The following is a 16,965-nucleotide window of genomic DNA, read 5'->3' on the forward strand; positions in this document are numbered from 1 at the left end:
GTGGATACTGATTGAAAGCATAACATCCAGAAGATTTCTGCTACTATGTGAAAGCCTAGGATAAAGGAGATTTTCTATGGGAATTTAAGAACAGACCCATAGTTCATAGACAACGTCACATAAAAAACTGCACTTTAGAAGTGCAAATATTACCAAATGTATCGTAAAATAAGTAATAAAGAAAATACATTGTCAAGAGGAGTAGCCATAAATAAAACTTTATTCTTTTGTGTCATTTACAGGCAACCAAGCACCATTTACATACATGGCACCGGACAACTAATATGGTTGCAGTCACACAGACTGAATAAAAGGCTGGCGATAAAAATGTTCGTATGATAAAAGCAAGGTAACCCTGTAACAGAAAAGTGGCAAAATACAGTTTGCCATAAAACGTTTGTATTGTTGCATTGGTTCTGAATAAAATAAATCTGAGTGCCATGCGAAACTCAGCTCTATGGTTGCAGGTCTGGCTAAAAGTCTGTACAGTCATTTTGTCCCTGGCATTTATGAAAATTAAAAAAAGTTAAAAACTATAGCAGCAACAAGCAAACCCATTGACAAGAAGGCAAGGGTTAAGAACTAAAAGATTTATACAATGTGTTTCATCTGGTGCAGTTCATCTTCCATCGGCTGGAGTTCGACTTAGCGATAGCATGATGCGAGAAAATCTTTCGCATAGGTCATAAGTCGAATAGGAAGGTAGCTTTGGCGGGTCATTGAAACCTTTAATTTCTGTAGAACAATCTAGCAATTTTGGCAGGAAGTCAGTCAACTTTTCTTGCAAGTCCGCTGTAAAAAAAAAAAACCACAATCAAGCTTTATTATGCACTTTACCACGAAGTAAAGCAGGGTCTGTTACTGTAAATTATAGAAATTTAAAACACTGATCATAAGAACTCTAGGTCAGATTCTTTTTTCAAGAACATTGTTTGAAACTAATGACCAATGTATGTTGCATCGCTCTAGGTATCAGCAACTGCAATAAACCAAATTCTTCATCTACAGACACATTACCCAGTGGCGGTCACATTGGGTAGTTATAGTTAGGTCAGTTCCATAGGAAAAGGGATTTTGTGTTGCTAACAACTTGGTCCTGTTTGACGAATCTCCATGAAAATTTCCAAAAGGTGCTACTTTGTGACTAGTTTCTGCATTGAAAGTTTCAGGGTGATCCGTCAAGTGTATGGGAGGATGGGGGTGGGGAGGGCGGAGAAAGAAAAAAAACAAAGGTTACAGAGACGTTCTAGCTAGGCTCAGGTTTCTCATACATAAACCAGGGAAATTCAGCCGTTATAGTTGGTGAGCTACCGGTAACTCATGCCCCTGCAATGCACTGCCTATGACCTCACATATTACACCACTCATGACACTGTCAGTGACATCACTGATAACCTCACTAATGACTTCTCAAATGACATCACTGATGGCATCCACAGAATCGGACGCACCCACTCACACCCCAATATAATCTTTCATGCACACACTCCAACTTCCACACTACCATTCCAAAGCCCATTCACACACCCATACCAGTACTTACACAGCCACTCACTGGTTCATAAACACACATCCGATCACTCACCCATACAGCCACTAACCTATCCGCTAAAACCCATACAGCAACTCACACACTGAGTCAGTCAACCATAGAGCTACTCACTCACCCATATAGTCAATCACACAGCTACTTACTCACCCATACAGTTACACACTCACTGACTTACTCATACGGATACTAACGCATACTCACTTCACCTATAGTCACTGATAAGCACGCACTCACCCATACAGCCTCTCACATTCACTCACTCACCCATACAATCACTTATACACCCCATCACTCACCTACACTTCCTTTCACATACCCAGTTTCTCACCCATACACCACTAACAAATGCACTCACCGACACAGCCATACACACTCACATACACACTCACTCACTCACCCATACAGCCCCCACACAGCACTCACAAACCCATACAGCCACTGACTCAACCACTCACTCATCACCCACCCATACAGGCACTCAGACACCCATAGAGGTACTCAAACAACCAATCATTCACCCATTCAGAAACTCACACACCCACCCATACAGGCACTTAGACACCAACTGACACACAGATGCAGACATTAACACAACCTAATCACCCACCCATTAATTCACTGAGACACTTAATCACTCACATACAGTTAGTCCGGCACCCACTGAATGATCCAATCAGGCACTCACATCCACTGATTCACCAATACATCTTGGTATATATTTTAACACTAACGTTTTAAAAAAACCAATGGTGACCCCCCCTTCCCTGAACCATTTTGGGCCCCAGGGACCCCATCGCCCGGGACTTGCCCCTTTAAAAAAAAAAAAACAGGATTCATAAAAAAGTAGTGGGCCCTACCAGGCTGATTTCAGCCCCAGGGACCTCACCCCTCAGGGGTCGGAGTTTTTTTTTTTTCAAATATATAATTGAAATGGAAGCGCACCCCTCCGATTGCCTTCTTGCGCTTGTATCCATCCAGGAGCCTATCCTCAAGAGGAGAGGCCTCAGGAGGGGTTTCTCCTTATGGAATCACCGGTTGCAGAGCATGCTGCACATACATATATCAGAACCTCTCAATGTCAGCTAATTCGTAATTCTGCTGGAGGGCTGTGAAGGGCACCCCCTCCCTTTAACCAGAGTTCACCCACCTAAGAAATCCCTATTGTATCCCATTTATCAAATCCCTTTGTTCTCTAGAGGGAGCCCGATTTTTCTGTACCCCATGGGTGGGAGGTCTGTGTTATAGTCTTTGCCCATTCCATGCTCCTTTGGACTGAATGCCACAGCTTTGAATACAACACCCATGTGGGATTGCTACTCCCTAGTAGCAATTAAACATGGCCATCTGTCCACGGCATAACACGGATCATTCTGGAGTCGATATATCCTGTGATTTATGGCCGCTAGTTGTGCCGCCCAGTAGTACTTTTTAATATTTGGTAATCTAATTCCCCTGCCATATCAGCCTTTCACAAGTTTTGAGAATGACATTTGTGGTGGACTATTTCCCAAAGCTTCCACTATTCTAAAGTACGAGGTGGGGACAACAGCAGGTGAGTTCTTAAGAATGTACAAAAAACGAGGCAGCAACATCATTTTAAAAAGCGCGGCTCTGCCTAAAAGCGACAGTGGAAGAGACTTCCAGTGCTCCACATAACCCCTCAGGTGCTGTAGCAGTGTCAACAAGTAAGATGCATAAAACAATTTGGGGTACTTAGTAATAAAGATTACTAGATATTTAAAACCCCCGTAGCTATTGTAATTTGATACTCTTTTGGCAAGGTTGGTGGTCTTCCCTTTAATACAAAAATGAGTGATTTGGATCAATTGATGGTGTACCCGGAGTATGTACCAAAATTAGTAAAGATGTTAATAGCCCTATGCAGGGATCTCTTTGGGGAGGCAAGGTACAGCAAAATATTGTCTGCATAGAGCGATATACGGTCCTCTCAGCCCTCCGTCTAGCGTAGTCCTTGAATTATAGTGTCCCTCCGGATCCAACAAGCTATGTGCTCTAGTGTAAGCGTGAATAACAGGGGGCACAAGGGGAACCCCTGTCTCTTCTCCCTTTGGAGACGAAAGATAGCTGATTTTTTTGTTGTAGACTACGACTTGTGCAAGTGGGTCGGCATATCAGAGTCAGACTCAGTTAATATGGACTTATGTTTTTAATCAAATTGATGAGGTGCGGAAATTTGTGGCTAGGATTTTTGGCAATAATTTACGTGTGTATTTGGTACATCACTAAACAACTTAATAATGCACAGTGCATGAATGATGTTAACAGAAACTGAAAGAATACGATAGATTTCTTTTCTCCCCCCCTTTGAATCAGTCCCAATTTTGGAAGGTTTTAATTTGAGTTATAATAACGTGTGCAGATATTTCTGCATTTGAACAAGGCGTAATTACATGCTTCTCAAATATATTAGTCATAGAGTCTTTAGTAGAATAGTTATTCCCTTATGGGCAATGTTACACGTGCAACGCTTTTGAGCAAATTATGTGGTGCAATGCTTTGATTTATAAAAAGATTTAAAGAAAAGATGCCCATGGCATGATTCTGCAGGACAAGGCTTCTTTTTCTGCACGAAATAATCAATTATGGGAATGGACACTGGTATCTACAATAACCATTGGTTATTCTTTGACAACCCTCATAGACGCTGATTGATTTGGATGTAAACTGTGCGGTATATCTTTTCGTCCGCCCCTTGTCAAGCGTCAGGGCATAGTCATTGGGTTGTCAAAATGTCGTGCTATATGCCTGCCTCACCCGAGGCAACCTCAAGTTAGTGTAGAAGTGTCCAGAGATAGGGGACAGATCTTAGGAGGTAGTGGGTAGAAAAAAGGGGGTTTAAAAGACGGTGACTCCCCAAAACAGGGTTTATTAAAGCAAAAAAGGTGAGTACCGTTGGTTAAAAAGTGTTGGTTATATTGAGTAATTGAGTTACCGGATTACCATATAACTCTTAAAGACAAGTCGACATGTTTCAGCTCACCTAGGGCCAGAAGGTCTACGGAGCTTTCGTCAGGACAAAAACAAAAGACAGGACACAGAAATTGGTTTGGAAAGTACTTGCACAACTTGTGTAGTTTTCATGGATTGGTACGAAGATCTCATATTGAGATTCCTGTAATATGGGAACAAAAGAAAATACAGATGTACGTTTACATAGAATAAAGGCATATGACACGCTTGCGCAGCTTGGGGCTCCAAGCTGGGAAAGAAGAGCATTAGTTCTTCAGATAAAGTGCGCCTAATTGCGGGCACTGGAGGGGGACGTGGGTCTAGAAGAGTAGAACAGAAGGAGGTTCAGTTCACTGGAGTTAAGGACATTATTTAAAAAAAGGTAATGCGCAGCAACAGGTTTTAAGGAAGGTCACAGGACTCATCATGTCTAAAGTAGTGGGCTACGGGGAAGGTAGTGCTAGAGTAGCAATATCTCACATACCTTCGTAAAGAGTTAAGTTCTCCACATCAGGTTGCAATAGAGTCGCAAAGTAACGAGGTCTTTGCTACAAAGGTGAAACAAAAGGTATAATCAAGGTTTGGGCCTCATAGATGTCGATTAGTACCAGAGGTCTAGAGATGTTTGTAAAAGTAGCTGGCCGCCATTCTTACCCGCGTGTAGGAGAGCATTAGCTCCTAGTGCTGACTCTGCCCCTGGAAAGTGAGGAGGATCAACTCAGGTCACTATTTATAGCGGAAAAATAGAAAAGGGGTTACCAAGTAGGGATGACCTACTTCAAGATTGTGGGTTTGCGGAGGTTGGTAGTGCACTCATTTATGTGCGATTGAATGTAAACATGTATGAAACCTGTGATTTAAGAGAACAGATATTACTGGAGAGATTCGTATTGGTCGATGTATAAATAGTGACCTGAGTTGATCCTCCTCACTTTAATCTTAACCTTGATTATACCTTTTGTTTCACCTTTGTAGCAAAGACCTTGTTACTTTGCGACTCTATTGCAACCTGATGTGGAGAACTTAACTCTTTACGAAGGTATGTGAGATATTGCTACTCTAGCACTACCTTCCCCGTAGCCCACTACTTTAGACATGATGAGTCCTGTGACCTTCCTTAAAACCTGTTGCTGCACATTACCTTTTTTTAAATAATGTCCTTAACTCCAGTGAACTGAACCTCCTTCTGTTCTACCCTTCTAGACCCACGTCCCCCTCCAGTGCCCGCAATTAGGCGCACTTTATCTGAAGAACTAATGCTCTTCTTTCCCAGCTTGGAGCCCCAAGCTGCGCAAGCGTGTCATATGCCTTTATTCTATGTAAACGTTCATCTGTATTATCTTTTGTTCCCATATTACAGGAATCTCAATATGAGATCTTCGTACCAATCCATGAAAACTACACAAGTTGTGTAAGTACTTTCCAAACCAATTTCTGTGTCCTGTCTTTTGTTTTTGTCCTGACGAAAGCTCCGTAGACCTTCTGGCCCTAGGTGAGCTGAAACATGTCGACTTGTCTTTAAGAGTTATATGGTAATCCGGTAACTCAATTACTCAATATAACCAACACTTTTCAACCAACGGTACTCACCTTTTTTGCTTTAATAAACCCTGTTTTGGGGAGTCACCGTCTTTTAAACCCCCTTTTTTCTACCCACTACCTCCTGAGATCTGTCCCCTATCTCTGGACACTTCTACACTAACTTGTGGTTGCCTTGGGTGAGGCAGGCATATAGCACGACATTTTGACAACCCAATGACTATGCCCTGACGCTTGACAAGGGGCGGACGAAAAGATATACCGCACAGTTTACATCCAAATCAATCAGCGTCTATGAGGGTTGTCAAAGAATAACCAATGGTTATTGTAGATACCAGTGTCCATTCCCATAATTGATTTCATGATCTACCCAGGGGAACTGAATGGACCTCAATTCCTCTTCCCTCCCTTTTGATGAAAGTTCTTTTTCTGCACCTCTGTGTCTCTAAGTTGTCCCTACGTGTTTAACTTTGTTCTCTAAATCAGGAAGCAACTGAGAATACCTGGCTCATGCTATCAAAGGGGATAGGTACAAAGATGCTTTGATATAACCTTAAAGCAACAGCTAAATATCTAAAGACTGAGCTTCTGTGATATTACAGTCAGGGAGAGCATTAATATACACACAACCCTGACTATCAAACTTGGCACAGGATTCTCAAGAATCTAAACAAAGTGACCCCTAAAGGGAAGAGGACCAGTGAAGCAGACCTTACAACCCAGACACTGCAATTTTCTGAAATCTACTGTAGATTTTTTTAAACTATCACAGTAGTCAATCCCAGATATACAAAAGACCGCATTAGAAATCACACAAAGCAATATATATATATATATATAATTGTGAATTTTTTTGATCTCAGATAACTCCATAATCACTAAGGGCCTGATTCACAGAACAAACTTAAGACAAAATACTAAACTTACTACCATTTTTGTATTCACAGAAGGCACTTACTCATTTTGGTATTCACAGAAGTTAGGAGTCCTAACTTTAGGACTCCTAAATGCCTTCTGTGAATACCGAAAGTCTTAAAGTTAGGATTTTCTCAGTTTAGGAGTCCTAAAGTTAGGAGTCCTAACTTTACCACTCCTAAACTGAGAAAAATTCTAACTTTAGGATTTTCGGTATTCACAGTAGACATTTAGGAGTCCTAAAGTTAGGACTCCTAACTTCTGTGAATACCAAAATGAGTAAGTGCCTTCTGTGAATACAAAAATGGTAGTAAGTTTAGTATTTTGTCTTAAGTTAGTTCTGTGAATCGGGCCCTAAAAGTATATGCTAGTCTCTCTTTATGCATACAGTGTTTATCGCCTCATAGGCTAGCCAACTACCGTGAAAATGGGCCTCATCTAGAATGTTGCCTGGGATATCTCGTTGAAGTATAGAACTTTAGAGGATTATAGAACATCGAATTGGGCAAATTACGCCAGAAAGGTATAAAAATAAAAAAGAATTCAGGCGTGCACCACGAGAAACTGACTGGGGCGGTCTCAACCGATCTGATCTCTCCTCTTCTAAGGACTGCACATGACTTTGTGTGAAAAAGGGAAGCATGCAGCAATAAATGGCTTTTTTGTGTTGGCCTGTAGTTTCCGAAAAAATGGGTTGCAACAAACTTTCTTTGCATATTAATAATCAGGTATAGATACAGATCAGGTGAGAGATAGTTTAAGCTTTACCATACACCACAGTAACATGTGTGCTTCACACGGTTTTGCCAATGTGCCTGTACATTTGCAAGAGTAGAAGTTAAAGGGAAAATCATACATTTGAACCTTCTACTGTTTTAGGTGAGATGCAGATTAAGTTGCAGCTTTAACGTTGCATATATCTCTAATGTGAATTGGGTCATTAAATCTGTCCAGGTTGTCCCATATTTCACCCTGTAAAATAAGTATTACATTAGTACATTAATAAAGTCTTCCATGAGTTCAGGTCTGGCTAACGTTCTATCAAGGTTTGATGAACAGCTGGAAGAGTCACCAGGGTTATTTTGGGTTAGCTCTTTCCAGAACAGCATTTTCTGTGAGTCTTCAGTGGCAGCAGCTCAAACATTGCTCATCAATGATGTAAGTCATACTGATGAAGATGAATCCCAGTCAAATTTGAGCTGGAGGGCAGGAGTTCAGTAAAAGAAAAATGCATCAGTAGGGTTTGCTCATTAACTTTCCTACCTTTCGGCTTAATTCATTTAACACAACGGCGCCATCTGAAACCACTGGGATGTATTTGGCTGTCAAAACGGATGAGGAAAGAAACCATGGGACTCACTGAATTAATGGGATTTGCCTGCTTATTTTGCCAAAACCTCGATAATTATCTAAATCTATGCAATAATTATTCTTGGCTCATTGGCACCCACATTCTGTAAAACATTTCTTGTTGAAATTGGGGATGCTCGCATATCGGCCGTGTATAAAATAAAGAAGAGTGGTGTCAGCACTCATCACTGCTTAAGGACATGATGTCTTATTTAAATTAGACTAACAATGATGACCAGGGATCATACAAATGCACTGACTCATGTAGTCTTAATTCCTCAAATAGGACACCAAATGGTTTACAATTGCCCACCTCAGAACATGGTTTGCCACCATTAGACAACAAATATTAATCATCGAACAGAAGGTTCTGAGATGCAACGTAAACATATAATCAGAGTATATACAGCACTAATGCCGAACACAGACACTTTGAACAAGAGGAGGTAGATGGCTGATCCTTTATTTCAAATATTTAGGAAAATACAGCCAACACGTTTCACCCTTGGCAGGCTTCTTCAGGGCATCCAACGCGGAGAGATGCACCTATGAAAATACAAGTTCAGTTTTCGTAACAGTTGCACTAGCAGACTGGCAGCTCACTGTGTATATTAGGAAAGGGCAGGGTCAGTTTAAACTGACCCTGCTGTGCTATAATGCCCTTAGACATAATGGGTGTACACTGAGATGTGGAGGACAGTTTCACATTTTTCTAATGCCGTTTAGGATGTACGTCAGCCAGAACAGGCTCTTCACTTGAAAATGTGCACTTTTGCAGCACTCTTGCGGCACTTTCCATTCAAGGAAGAAATAGACAATAAAGTTTGCTCTTATCAGGATTGGCTCACAATAAGGACTTTTCCTAATATACAGAATTTATAATGGATGCCGAGAGGCCTCATTTGAGTTTAGGAAAGCTACAACCTACCAATTAAAATTCCAATTTATTATATTAATAAATTAAATTAAATATTTCATCTCTTTATGTATTTATTTGATGAATGTTTCTTTTTGAATTTTGACATTGTTTTGAGGTTGACACTGTCGAAAAGGCAGGGGTCCCCAGCTTCTAGTAAAGACTCAGTGGGTGTCCTCGGATTTCAACAACAATTCAGTGGAGTCCCTGGATTCCAGTAATGGTGAAGTAGGGATCAACAGAAGTCAAAAGGTTAAGATTTGCTAGTTTATAGTATCCATCTAGCAAGTCAATCGTTCAATAAATGTTTGGCTCAGCCTTTTATACCTTTATTGAAGACCAGTTTGGTGACTTTTCCTCTCCATGAATACAACTGATAGAGACTACGAGTAAGAGGGCGACCTCACAGGAGAGGTCCAATTTTGTTGCCTTATACAATAAGACTATGAGCAAGCCAGAGAAGGCAGGATTTTGACTGGTCCAGATAAGAGCGTACATTTTGGAAGAAGTTGATGAATTCAAGGTTTTAAACATGTATGCATATATGTGGCATTTATATGGGTCAAACCTAGTCTAAAGGCAGCAAAGTGATCAACAGGGTCTCAGGTGAGAATACCTTAAACCAAACCAATGGAAGATGCCGCCAGAATGATCTGTAGTGTCATATTAAATTAAGTTCTAGCCAGTACTATCACACCCATCCAAAAGTAAAGATAAGCCAGAGGAGATCATCAAGGTACAAGTAAATCCTCTTGACCGAGGGATTGCAAGAAGAATTCTTCCAAAACTCCTGTTGAACAATTATACTGCAGCTCCCTTGCAAAACTACAGGCTTCTTGCCGTCCCATGCCATCTTGCAAATGTTTGCCTGAGCGACTGAGAATGTTGCTAGTTTTGCCTGATACATTCTCAGATAAAGAACAGCCACTAGAGCCACAGACAGGACATAAATCATGAGTAGGGTATTTGAGATGTTGCAGTGAACCTTGGTGTCTGTTTTTTGACTGTGGTTTAAATTTGACCTATGACGAGATAGTAGGATGTACTCTGAGACAATTACAACTACATTATACTGAAGACAATGCAGAGCATTCGGCGTGGATGAGAAGCGAGGAAGCAGCCTCCCCACACTAAGAAATATCAGCGATCAGAGGTGCAATGGCATCCTGCTCTTGACAACTCGGGAATGAAGGGTCATCGAGGGGTGCATACTGGTCCTGTAGATATTCAATATATCGATGACCATTCCTTTACTGGCAAAAGCATTCCATTGGAGTCACCGAATTCTAATGCCATCAGGGCTCAAAGGGATCTAGAATTAGGAAGTCTTTAGTCACAGGCTGAGTGGCACTTATTTCGCCATTTTACCTGCAGTAATGGCACTATTTTTAACATTTCTGACTGATATAGCTTATCTTGTGATAAATAAATTCAAGAGTTCTAAAAAGAGCATGACACTACACTAAGAAAATAAACTTGAAAATACAATACTGCTGCCAGAGAATTTTGGATCTTTAGAGCAACAAATGAAGTGATGAATAGAATGCTTGATCTAATCTTATTTTTTAGAAAAGGGGGTGGTGATGAACAGAGTGTCTGAGTTAAACAGACCACTCTTACCCAGTCCAAAGATCAGGGCTTGATCCATCACCGTTATTTATCTCACTGCCCCATCCCAGCTCAGAACCTGGCTATATGCAAATCAGTCTGTCCCTGGCCCAGTGCATCATGGGAACAGGGCAGACTAAACTACCAAGCCAATTCTTCACCAGAAAGGAGACAAGCTACCGGGGACCGGTTTCTGGCATTTCAGCCTTCTTCGGCCCGGCTTGCTTGAATCCTGATGGAGCAGTGAGAAAGGGACTCATGTCTGAGTATACCCTGCCACACCTATAGTGGCCAAAAACGATTTAGAAAAGGGGGTGGTGATGAACAGAGTGTCTGAGTTAAACAGACCACTCTTACCCAGTCCAAAGATCAGGGCTTGATCCATCACCGTTATTTATCTCACTGCCCCATCCCAGCTCAGAACCTGGCTATACGCAAATCTTAGCCAGTGCTGATTGCCCAGGCTAGGTTGCAGTCAATCTTCATTGATTGTGCCACTCTAAACAGAGACCACCTATATTGAAATCAGACTTTGTTGTCCAGCAGTAGAAACAGCCCAGTCATACCTGCAAAACAAGATCCCCTTCAGGAAGGACCACAAGAAAACCCAGACCGATTCTGACCTACTTAATGGGATATAATTGGAGTTCTTTGGCTCAGTGAGCACAGAACATAAGTCTTGGCTTATACTTCACAGTTAGGGCATCTAGTACAACAAATTAAGTAATGGATGGAAATGAGGTACTGAATGCTTAATAATCTCATCTAATGATAATTGCGTGGGACCACATTCAAGTCCATAATTTTTCATCCAGTATCCATTCTATAAAGACCAGTCATATATACAAACAAGTCTTAAACCTGCTCTTTTATGAACAGTTCATCACAATCGAACAAGTTACTTTCCTTCAGTAAAGATATATACATTAGTTATGGATTCCTCACCTTAGAATTACCCCCAGGCATCAGGCTGGATCCGGAGAATTTTTCTTTAGCAGTACCCTTGCACGTCGGTAGGTGGCATCAGTCGACTCTGCGTTCATCGTTGGCGTTGTGGTTGCTGGAATGACGTTGCGGTATCTACTTAGATGCTGCCTATGCGCAGCACTGACGTCAGTTCTTTACACGACATTCCAGGTCAGAAGAGCAGAGCCATGCAAGACACTGACCACTGGTGCACAAAACTAGGGCCCTGAAAGGGAGTCCCTTACTCTAGAAGTCTGTCCACAGAACTGGGAGGATGGATGGGGTGGTGAGGAATCCATAACTAATAGAGGTCTCTCACAGATATATCAGTACTGAAGGTAAGTAACTTGTTCATCTGAAAGAGACCACTAGTTATGGACTCCTCACCATAGAATAGATACCCCAGCAATACCAACCCCGGAGGTGGGTCTACAAACTAAGTTCACACCAGAAAGTCCTGGAGAACTCAAAGGCCAAAGAAGCAGTCTCTCCGGACTTGGCAGTCCAGCCAGCAGTCTTTAGTAAACGTGTGCAATGAAGTCCACGTAGCTGCCTGGTAGATGTCATGAAGGCAGACTCCACATCCCAAAGCAGTAGTGGCTGCCATTGCCCTGGTGTAATGGGCACACAACCCCACTGGAGGTTCCTTTTTCGCTAAGGAATAGCAGATTTTGATGCAAAGAAAGACCCATCAAGAGATGGTCCATTTTTGCACTGCCCGACCTTTCTTTGCGCCCACATTGCCAACAAAGAGCTGAACATCCACCTGGAATTGCTTTCTGCGATCCAGATAACAGGAAAGCGCACGTTTTTGGATCCAGACGGTGGAGCCTCTCCTCCTCTTTAGAAGGATGCGGGGGGCAAACTGATGGTCTGTCCTAGGTGGAAAGCGATAACCACTTTGGGAAGAAAAGAAAGTCTAGTTCGAAGGACAACATTGTCCGGATGAACAGCCAGGAAAGGAGGTTTCGAAGAAAGAGCCTGAAGCTCACTCACCCTGCGAGCAGTGGTGATGGCAACCAAAAAGGCAGTTTTAAGCGTCAGAAGTCTGAGAGGACAGTTATGTAGCAGCTCGAAAGGCGAGCACATAACCAGGTTCAAGTCCCACTGGGGCAATACGAAAGGAATTGGAGGAAACAAGTGAGTAATGCCCCTAAGGAAGCGATTTACAATAGGGGACTTGAAAAGCGAAAGCTGGTCAGGAAGCCGAAGAAAGGCAAAAATCGAGGAAAGATAGCCTTTTAGAGTGCCCAGAGCAGAGCCTTGCTGGCCCAAAGAAAGAATTAAGAGGAGAACCTCTGAAAGGGGGGGCAGAAAGGGGATCCACAGCCTTTGCTGCGTACCATGCCACAAACTTGATCCATCTACAGGCGTTAACCGTTTTGGTGGATGGATGGCTGGCTGCCAAGATAATGTTACAGACTTCGGGAGGAAGGTCGAAAGCTGTCAACTGTCGCCGCTCAATCTCCGAGCAAGGAGGTGTAGGCTGGACAGGTTTGGGTGGAGGACCGTCCCTTGCTGCTGCAACAGAAGATCCTCCCGAAAGGGCAGTCTGATCAGAGGATCGATGGCCATGTGCGAAAGCTCGGGATACCAGACTCTTTGTGCCTAGTCTGGGACCACAAGATTGACTTGGGCCCGGTCGCGCTTGATCATCTTCAGTACTCTGGGTAGAAGTTGTATAGGCGGAAAGGCATAGGTATAGTAGACCACAACTTCACTCGCGACAATAAGTGACGCCGAGCGAGTGCCGCCTTGGAAATTCCAACGCGCAGAACTGCTGACATTGCGTGTTCTCGTCGGTGGCGAATAGATCTAACCAAAACTCTCCCAACCGCTGAAAGAGACCTTGCACCACCTCCGAGTGAAGACGCCGTTCGTGATCCATGAAGCACCGGCGGCTGAGTTCGTCCACCCGGGCTTTCAGACCATCTGCCAGGTGTTGAACCACCAGGGACATGCCCTGATGTTCCAGCCACTTCCAGAGACAAAGTGCCTCCTGACATAAGGTCCACGACCCCACCCCAGCCTGTTTGTTGCAGTATCACATGGCGTTGGTGTTGCCCGTGAACACCTGCACTAACTTTTCCTTTAACAGAAGGTAGGAAGGCCTTCAGTGCAGGACGGATTGCCTAAAGCTCCACAAGGTTGATGTAGAGCCCAGACTCCGCCGGAGACCAGAGGCCTCTGATCTCCACCTCCCCCATGTGGCCTTCCCACCCCAATAGGGATACATCCATCACCACTGTGAATTCTGGTTGGGGAAGCGAGAGGGATCTGCTGTTGATCCCATCCTGGTTCGTTTGCCACCACTGCAATTGGTGTGCAGTGCCTTCCGAGATCTGGACGCAGTCGGAAAGATTTCCCTGATGCTGTGCCCACTGGAACTTCAGGTTCCACTGCAGATCCCGCATATGCCACCTGGTATAGTCCACCAGCAGGACGGAGGAGGCCAGGAGGCCCAGTAGCCTCAGGGTCAGTCTGACAAACCTGGGATAGAGGCTGAAAGATCGGAATCATAACCCGAATATCCCAGACTCGCTGCTCGGGAGTATAAGCCTGAAACTGAGCTGTGTCCAGAACCGCTCTGATGAAAAGGAGCTTCTGAGAGGGAATCAGGTGTGACTTCGGCATATTGATGGAGAACCCCAGCGAATGCAGGAGGTCGGCAGTAGTTTGGAGGTGGAAGATGACAGCCTGGGGAGAGCCCGCCTTCAACAGCCAGTCGTCAAGTTAGGGGAGGACTGGAATACCTGATCTGCGCAGATGAGCTGCGACCACCGCCATCACCTTTGTGAACACCATAGGGGCACTGGTAAAGCCAAAGGGGAGCACAGTAAACAAAGTGCTCGTGGTGTACCGTGAACCATAGTTTAATGTCAAAGGGCCTGCAGATTCAGTATCCAGATTAGAGGGCAGACAGGACCTGAGCTAGTGTCAACATTTTGAACTTCTCCTTCCAGAGGAAGCAGTTGATGTTCCGGAGATCCAAGATAGGACGCAGGCCCTGGTCTTTCTTGGGCACCAGAAAGTAGTTACAATAACAACCAGGACATACTTCTGGGGCAGGAATTTGCTCCATGGTTCCCTTGGCCAAGTGAGCCGTAATTTCCTGTTGAAGAAGGGCAATGCGATGGAATTGAGGGGGGCATGGATGGAGGGGTAGTCTCGAAAGGGAGGGAGTAACACCTTCGGACTATCTTTGTCTACTATCTGCAAAACCCACCTGTCCGACATGATGTTGAGCCAGTGGGGGAGGCGATGGCGGATCCTACCGCCCACTGGCAAATGGTGGCGGTGTCCAGCCCACAGCATATGGTGCGCTTCGCTGCATCTCTCTCTTCAGCAACTGCACAAAAGAGCATGGCCTGGGCCTCCTTTCGGCACTGCAGCAGCACCTGCACGACCGTGTCCCACACAGAGTGGGAGTAATGGCCTAAGAGACTTGCGGTGTTCATCGACCGCAGTCCTAAGCAGGAGGAAGAAAACATTTTCTTCTCAAGGTCGTCCAGCTTCTTGGATTCCCTATCAGGTTGTGCAGTAGGGAAAGCACCCTTTGAAGTCAAGGCTTGGACCACCAAGCTCTCAGGGGTGGGGTGTTGGGAGAGGAAAATAGAGTCACCCGGGGGCGGGCAGTGGCCTCGGCAATCATCCTATCCACAGGAGCCCCTGCGTTGGGCTTGGACCAAGTGCCCAAAAGAGGGCTTCCGGGGCTCCAAAGAGGCCGCTGCCGGTTGAAGCACGTCTGTCAAGAGGTTAGTCCTGACCGCCACCGTAGGAAGCTTATGGTTTAAGGCCTCAGCTGCCCAATGCAACACCACTGCATACGATGCACCCTCCTCCGTAGCCACAATAAGGGGAGATAGCATGCCAAGGTCTGGGGAGGTGACCAGACCACTGGCCTCACCCAACTCCTCTCTCCCGTCCTGTTCTTCGAACTGGTCTGCCAGAGGGACCACAGACTCCTCCCAGTCCCCCTCATCCTCCTCTGGTAGCCACTCATGGCAATAGGGAACACCAGGGGAGAACAGTGCTACAAAAGTACCGGTTGGCGCTGGTCCGGCTCCTTGTCCACATTGAGGTGGAGGCTGACGTCGGATGGGGACACAACCGGCGTCGGAGGGGGGTGGAGATGTCACCACTGGATTCGGCGCTGGAGGAAGTGTCACAAGGTCGACCGGCGCGGATCCGGATCCAGGCCTGGATTCCCGGGGGCCCTGCAGTGCCGAAGCTTCTAAGGCCTAGAGCCCTCAAGAGAGTCCACTGGGCCCACAGGCGCGCCGGTGGAGTCGGGCTGCCCAAAGAGCGAGTGGAGGGCATTCTAAAAACTACAACGATGGGCAGGGGTCATGCCGGCACCCAGGAAGGGAGGACCGGGTCAACCCAGCAGGCTCAGCGGGCAGAGCAGAGCCGAGCCGAGCCGGACGACTACCTTCCGTAACCAGCGTCACGTCAGCCAAAGGACGGGGAGAACGCAAAGAGCGACAATGCTTCTTTGCCTTCTTTTTGTGCTTCGACTTACCCGAAAACTAACACTTTGATGATGAGTGGTGGTGATGGCTCTGTGACCAGTCCGGTGACCCCCCCACTCGACCGGGACCTGGAGCGGAGCAGACTGCTGGGCCATGAGAAGCTTCGGGGACCGCTCGTGTAAAGACTTCGGGTTCATGGCCCGGCAGTCAGAGCATGCCTTCGGGTCATGGTCGCCCTCCAAAACACCAAAGGCAAACGAGGTGCATGTCCATAACCAACATCAATTTGCAACAGGAGTCGCAAGCCTTTAAGCCAGTTCGAGAATGGGACATCTCTATGTTCACCAGAAGTTAAACGACTCGCAAAGATGTTGCAAAAAGGAGTCAAAAAACGACTCAAGGTACCGCTCTCTCCGATCTGCGCTGGCTGGCGCGAAAAAGGAAGAACTGACATCAGCGTGCAGGGGTGGTGTCTAAATAGGTACCGCAAAGTCATTTCGGTGACCAGGACACCAACGAAGAACGCAGAGTCAACTAACGCCACCTTGCCGATGGGCAGGGGTACTGCTAAAGAAAAATTATCCGGATCCAGTCTGACGCCTGGGGGTAATGCTAAGGTGAGGAATCCATATGATATTAGTCTCTTTCAGATTGGCAGACCAGACACCTTTCAGAGG

The 16,965-nt window shown here is 45.0% G+C and overlaps 1 protein-coding gene across 3 annotated transcripts in view; it reads right to left on the reverse strand.

Annotated features, from left to right (window-relative positions):
* Window positions 1-202: 202 nt before the first annotated feature.
* Window positions 203-16,965, reverse strand: part of USP25 (ubiquitin specific peptidase 25) — a 469,204-nt gene continuing 452,441 nt past the window's right edge. For all 3 annotated transcript variants that reach the window (XM_086934051.1, XM_086934050.1, XM_086934049.1), the window contains one exon: window positions 203-792. In XM_086934051.1, the coding sequence (XP_086790177.1) occupies window positions 620-792 (173 nt within the window). In that variant the 3' untranslated portion in view covers window positions 203-619. The remainder of the gene's footprint in view (window positions 793-16,965) is intronic.

The sequence above is a fragment of the Lissotriton vulgaris genome, chromosome 8, assembly GCF_964263255.1.
Source record: "Lissotriton vulgaris chromosome 8, aLisVul1.2, whole genome shotgun sequence".
NCBI lineage: Eukaryota > Metazoa > Chordata > Amphibia > Caudata > Salamandridae > Lissotriton > Lissotriton vulgaris.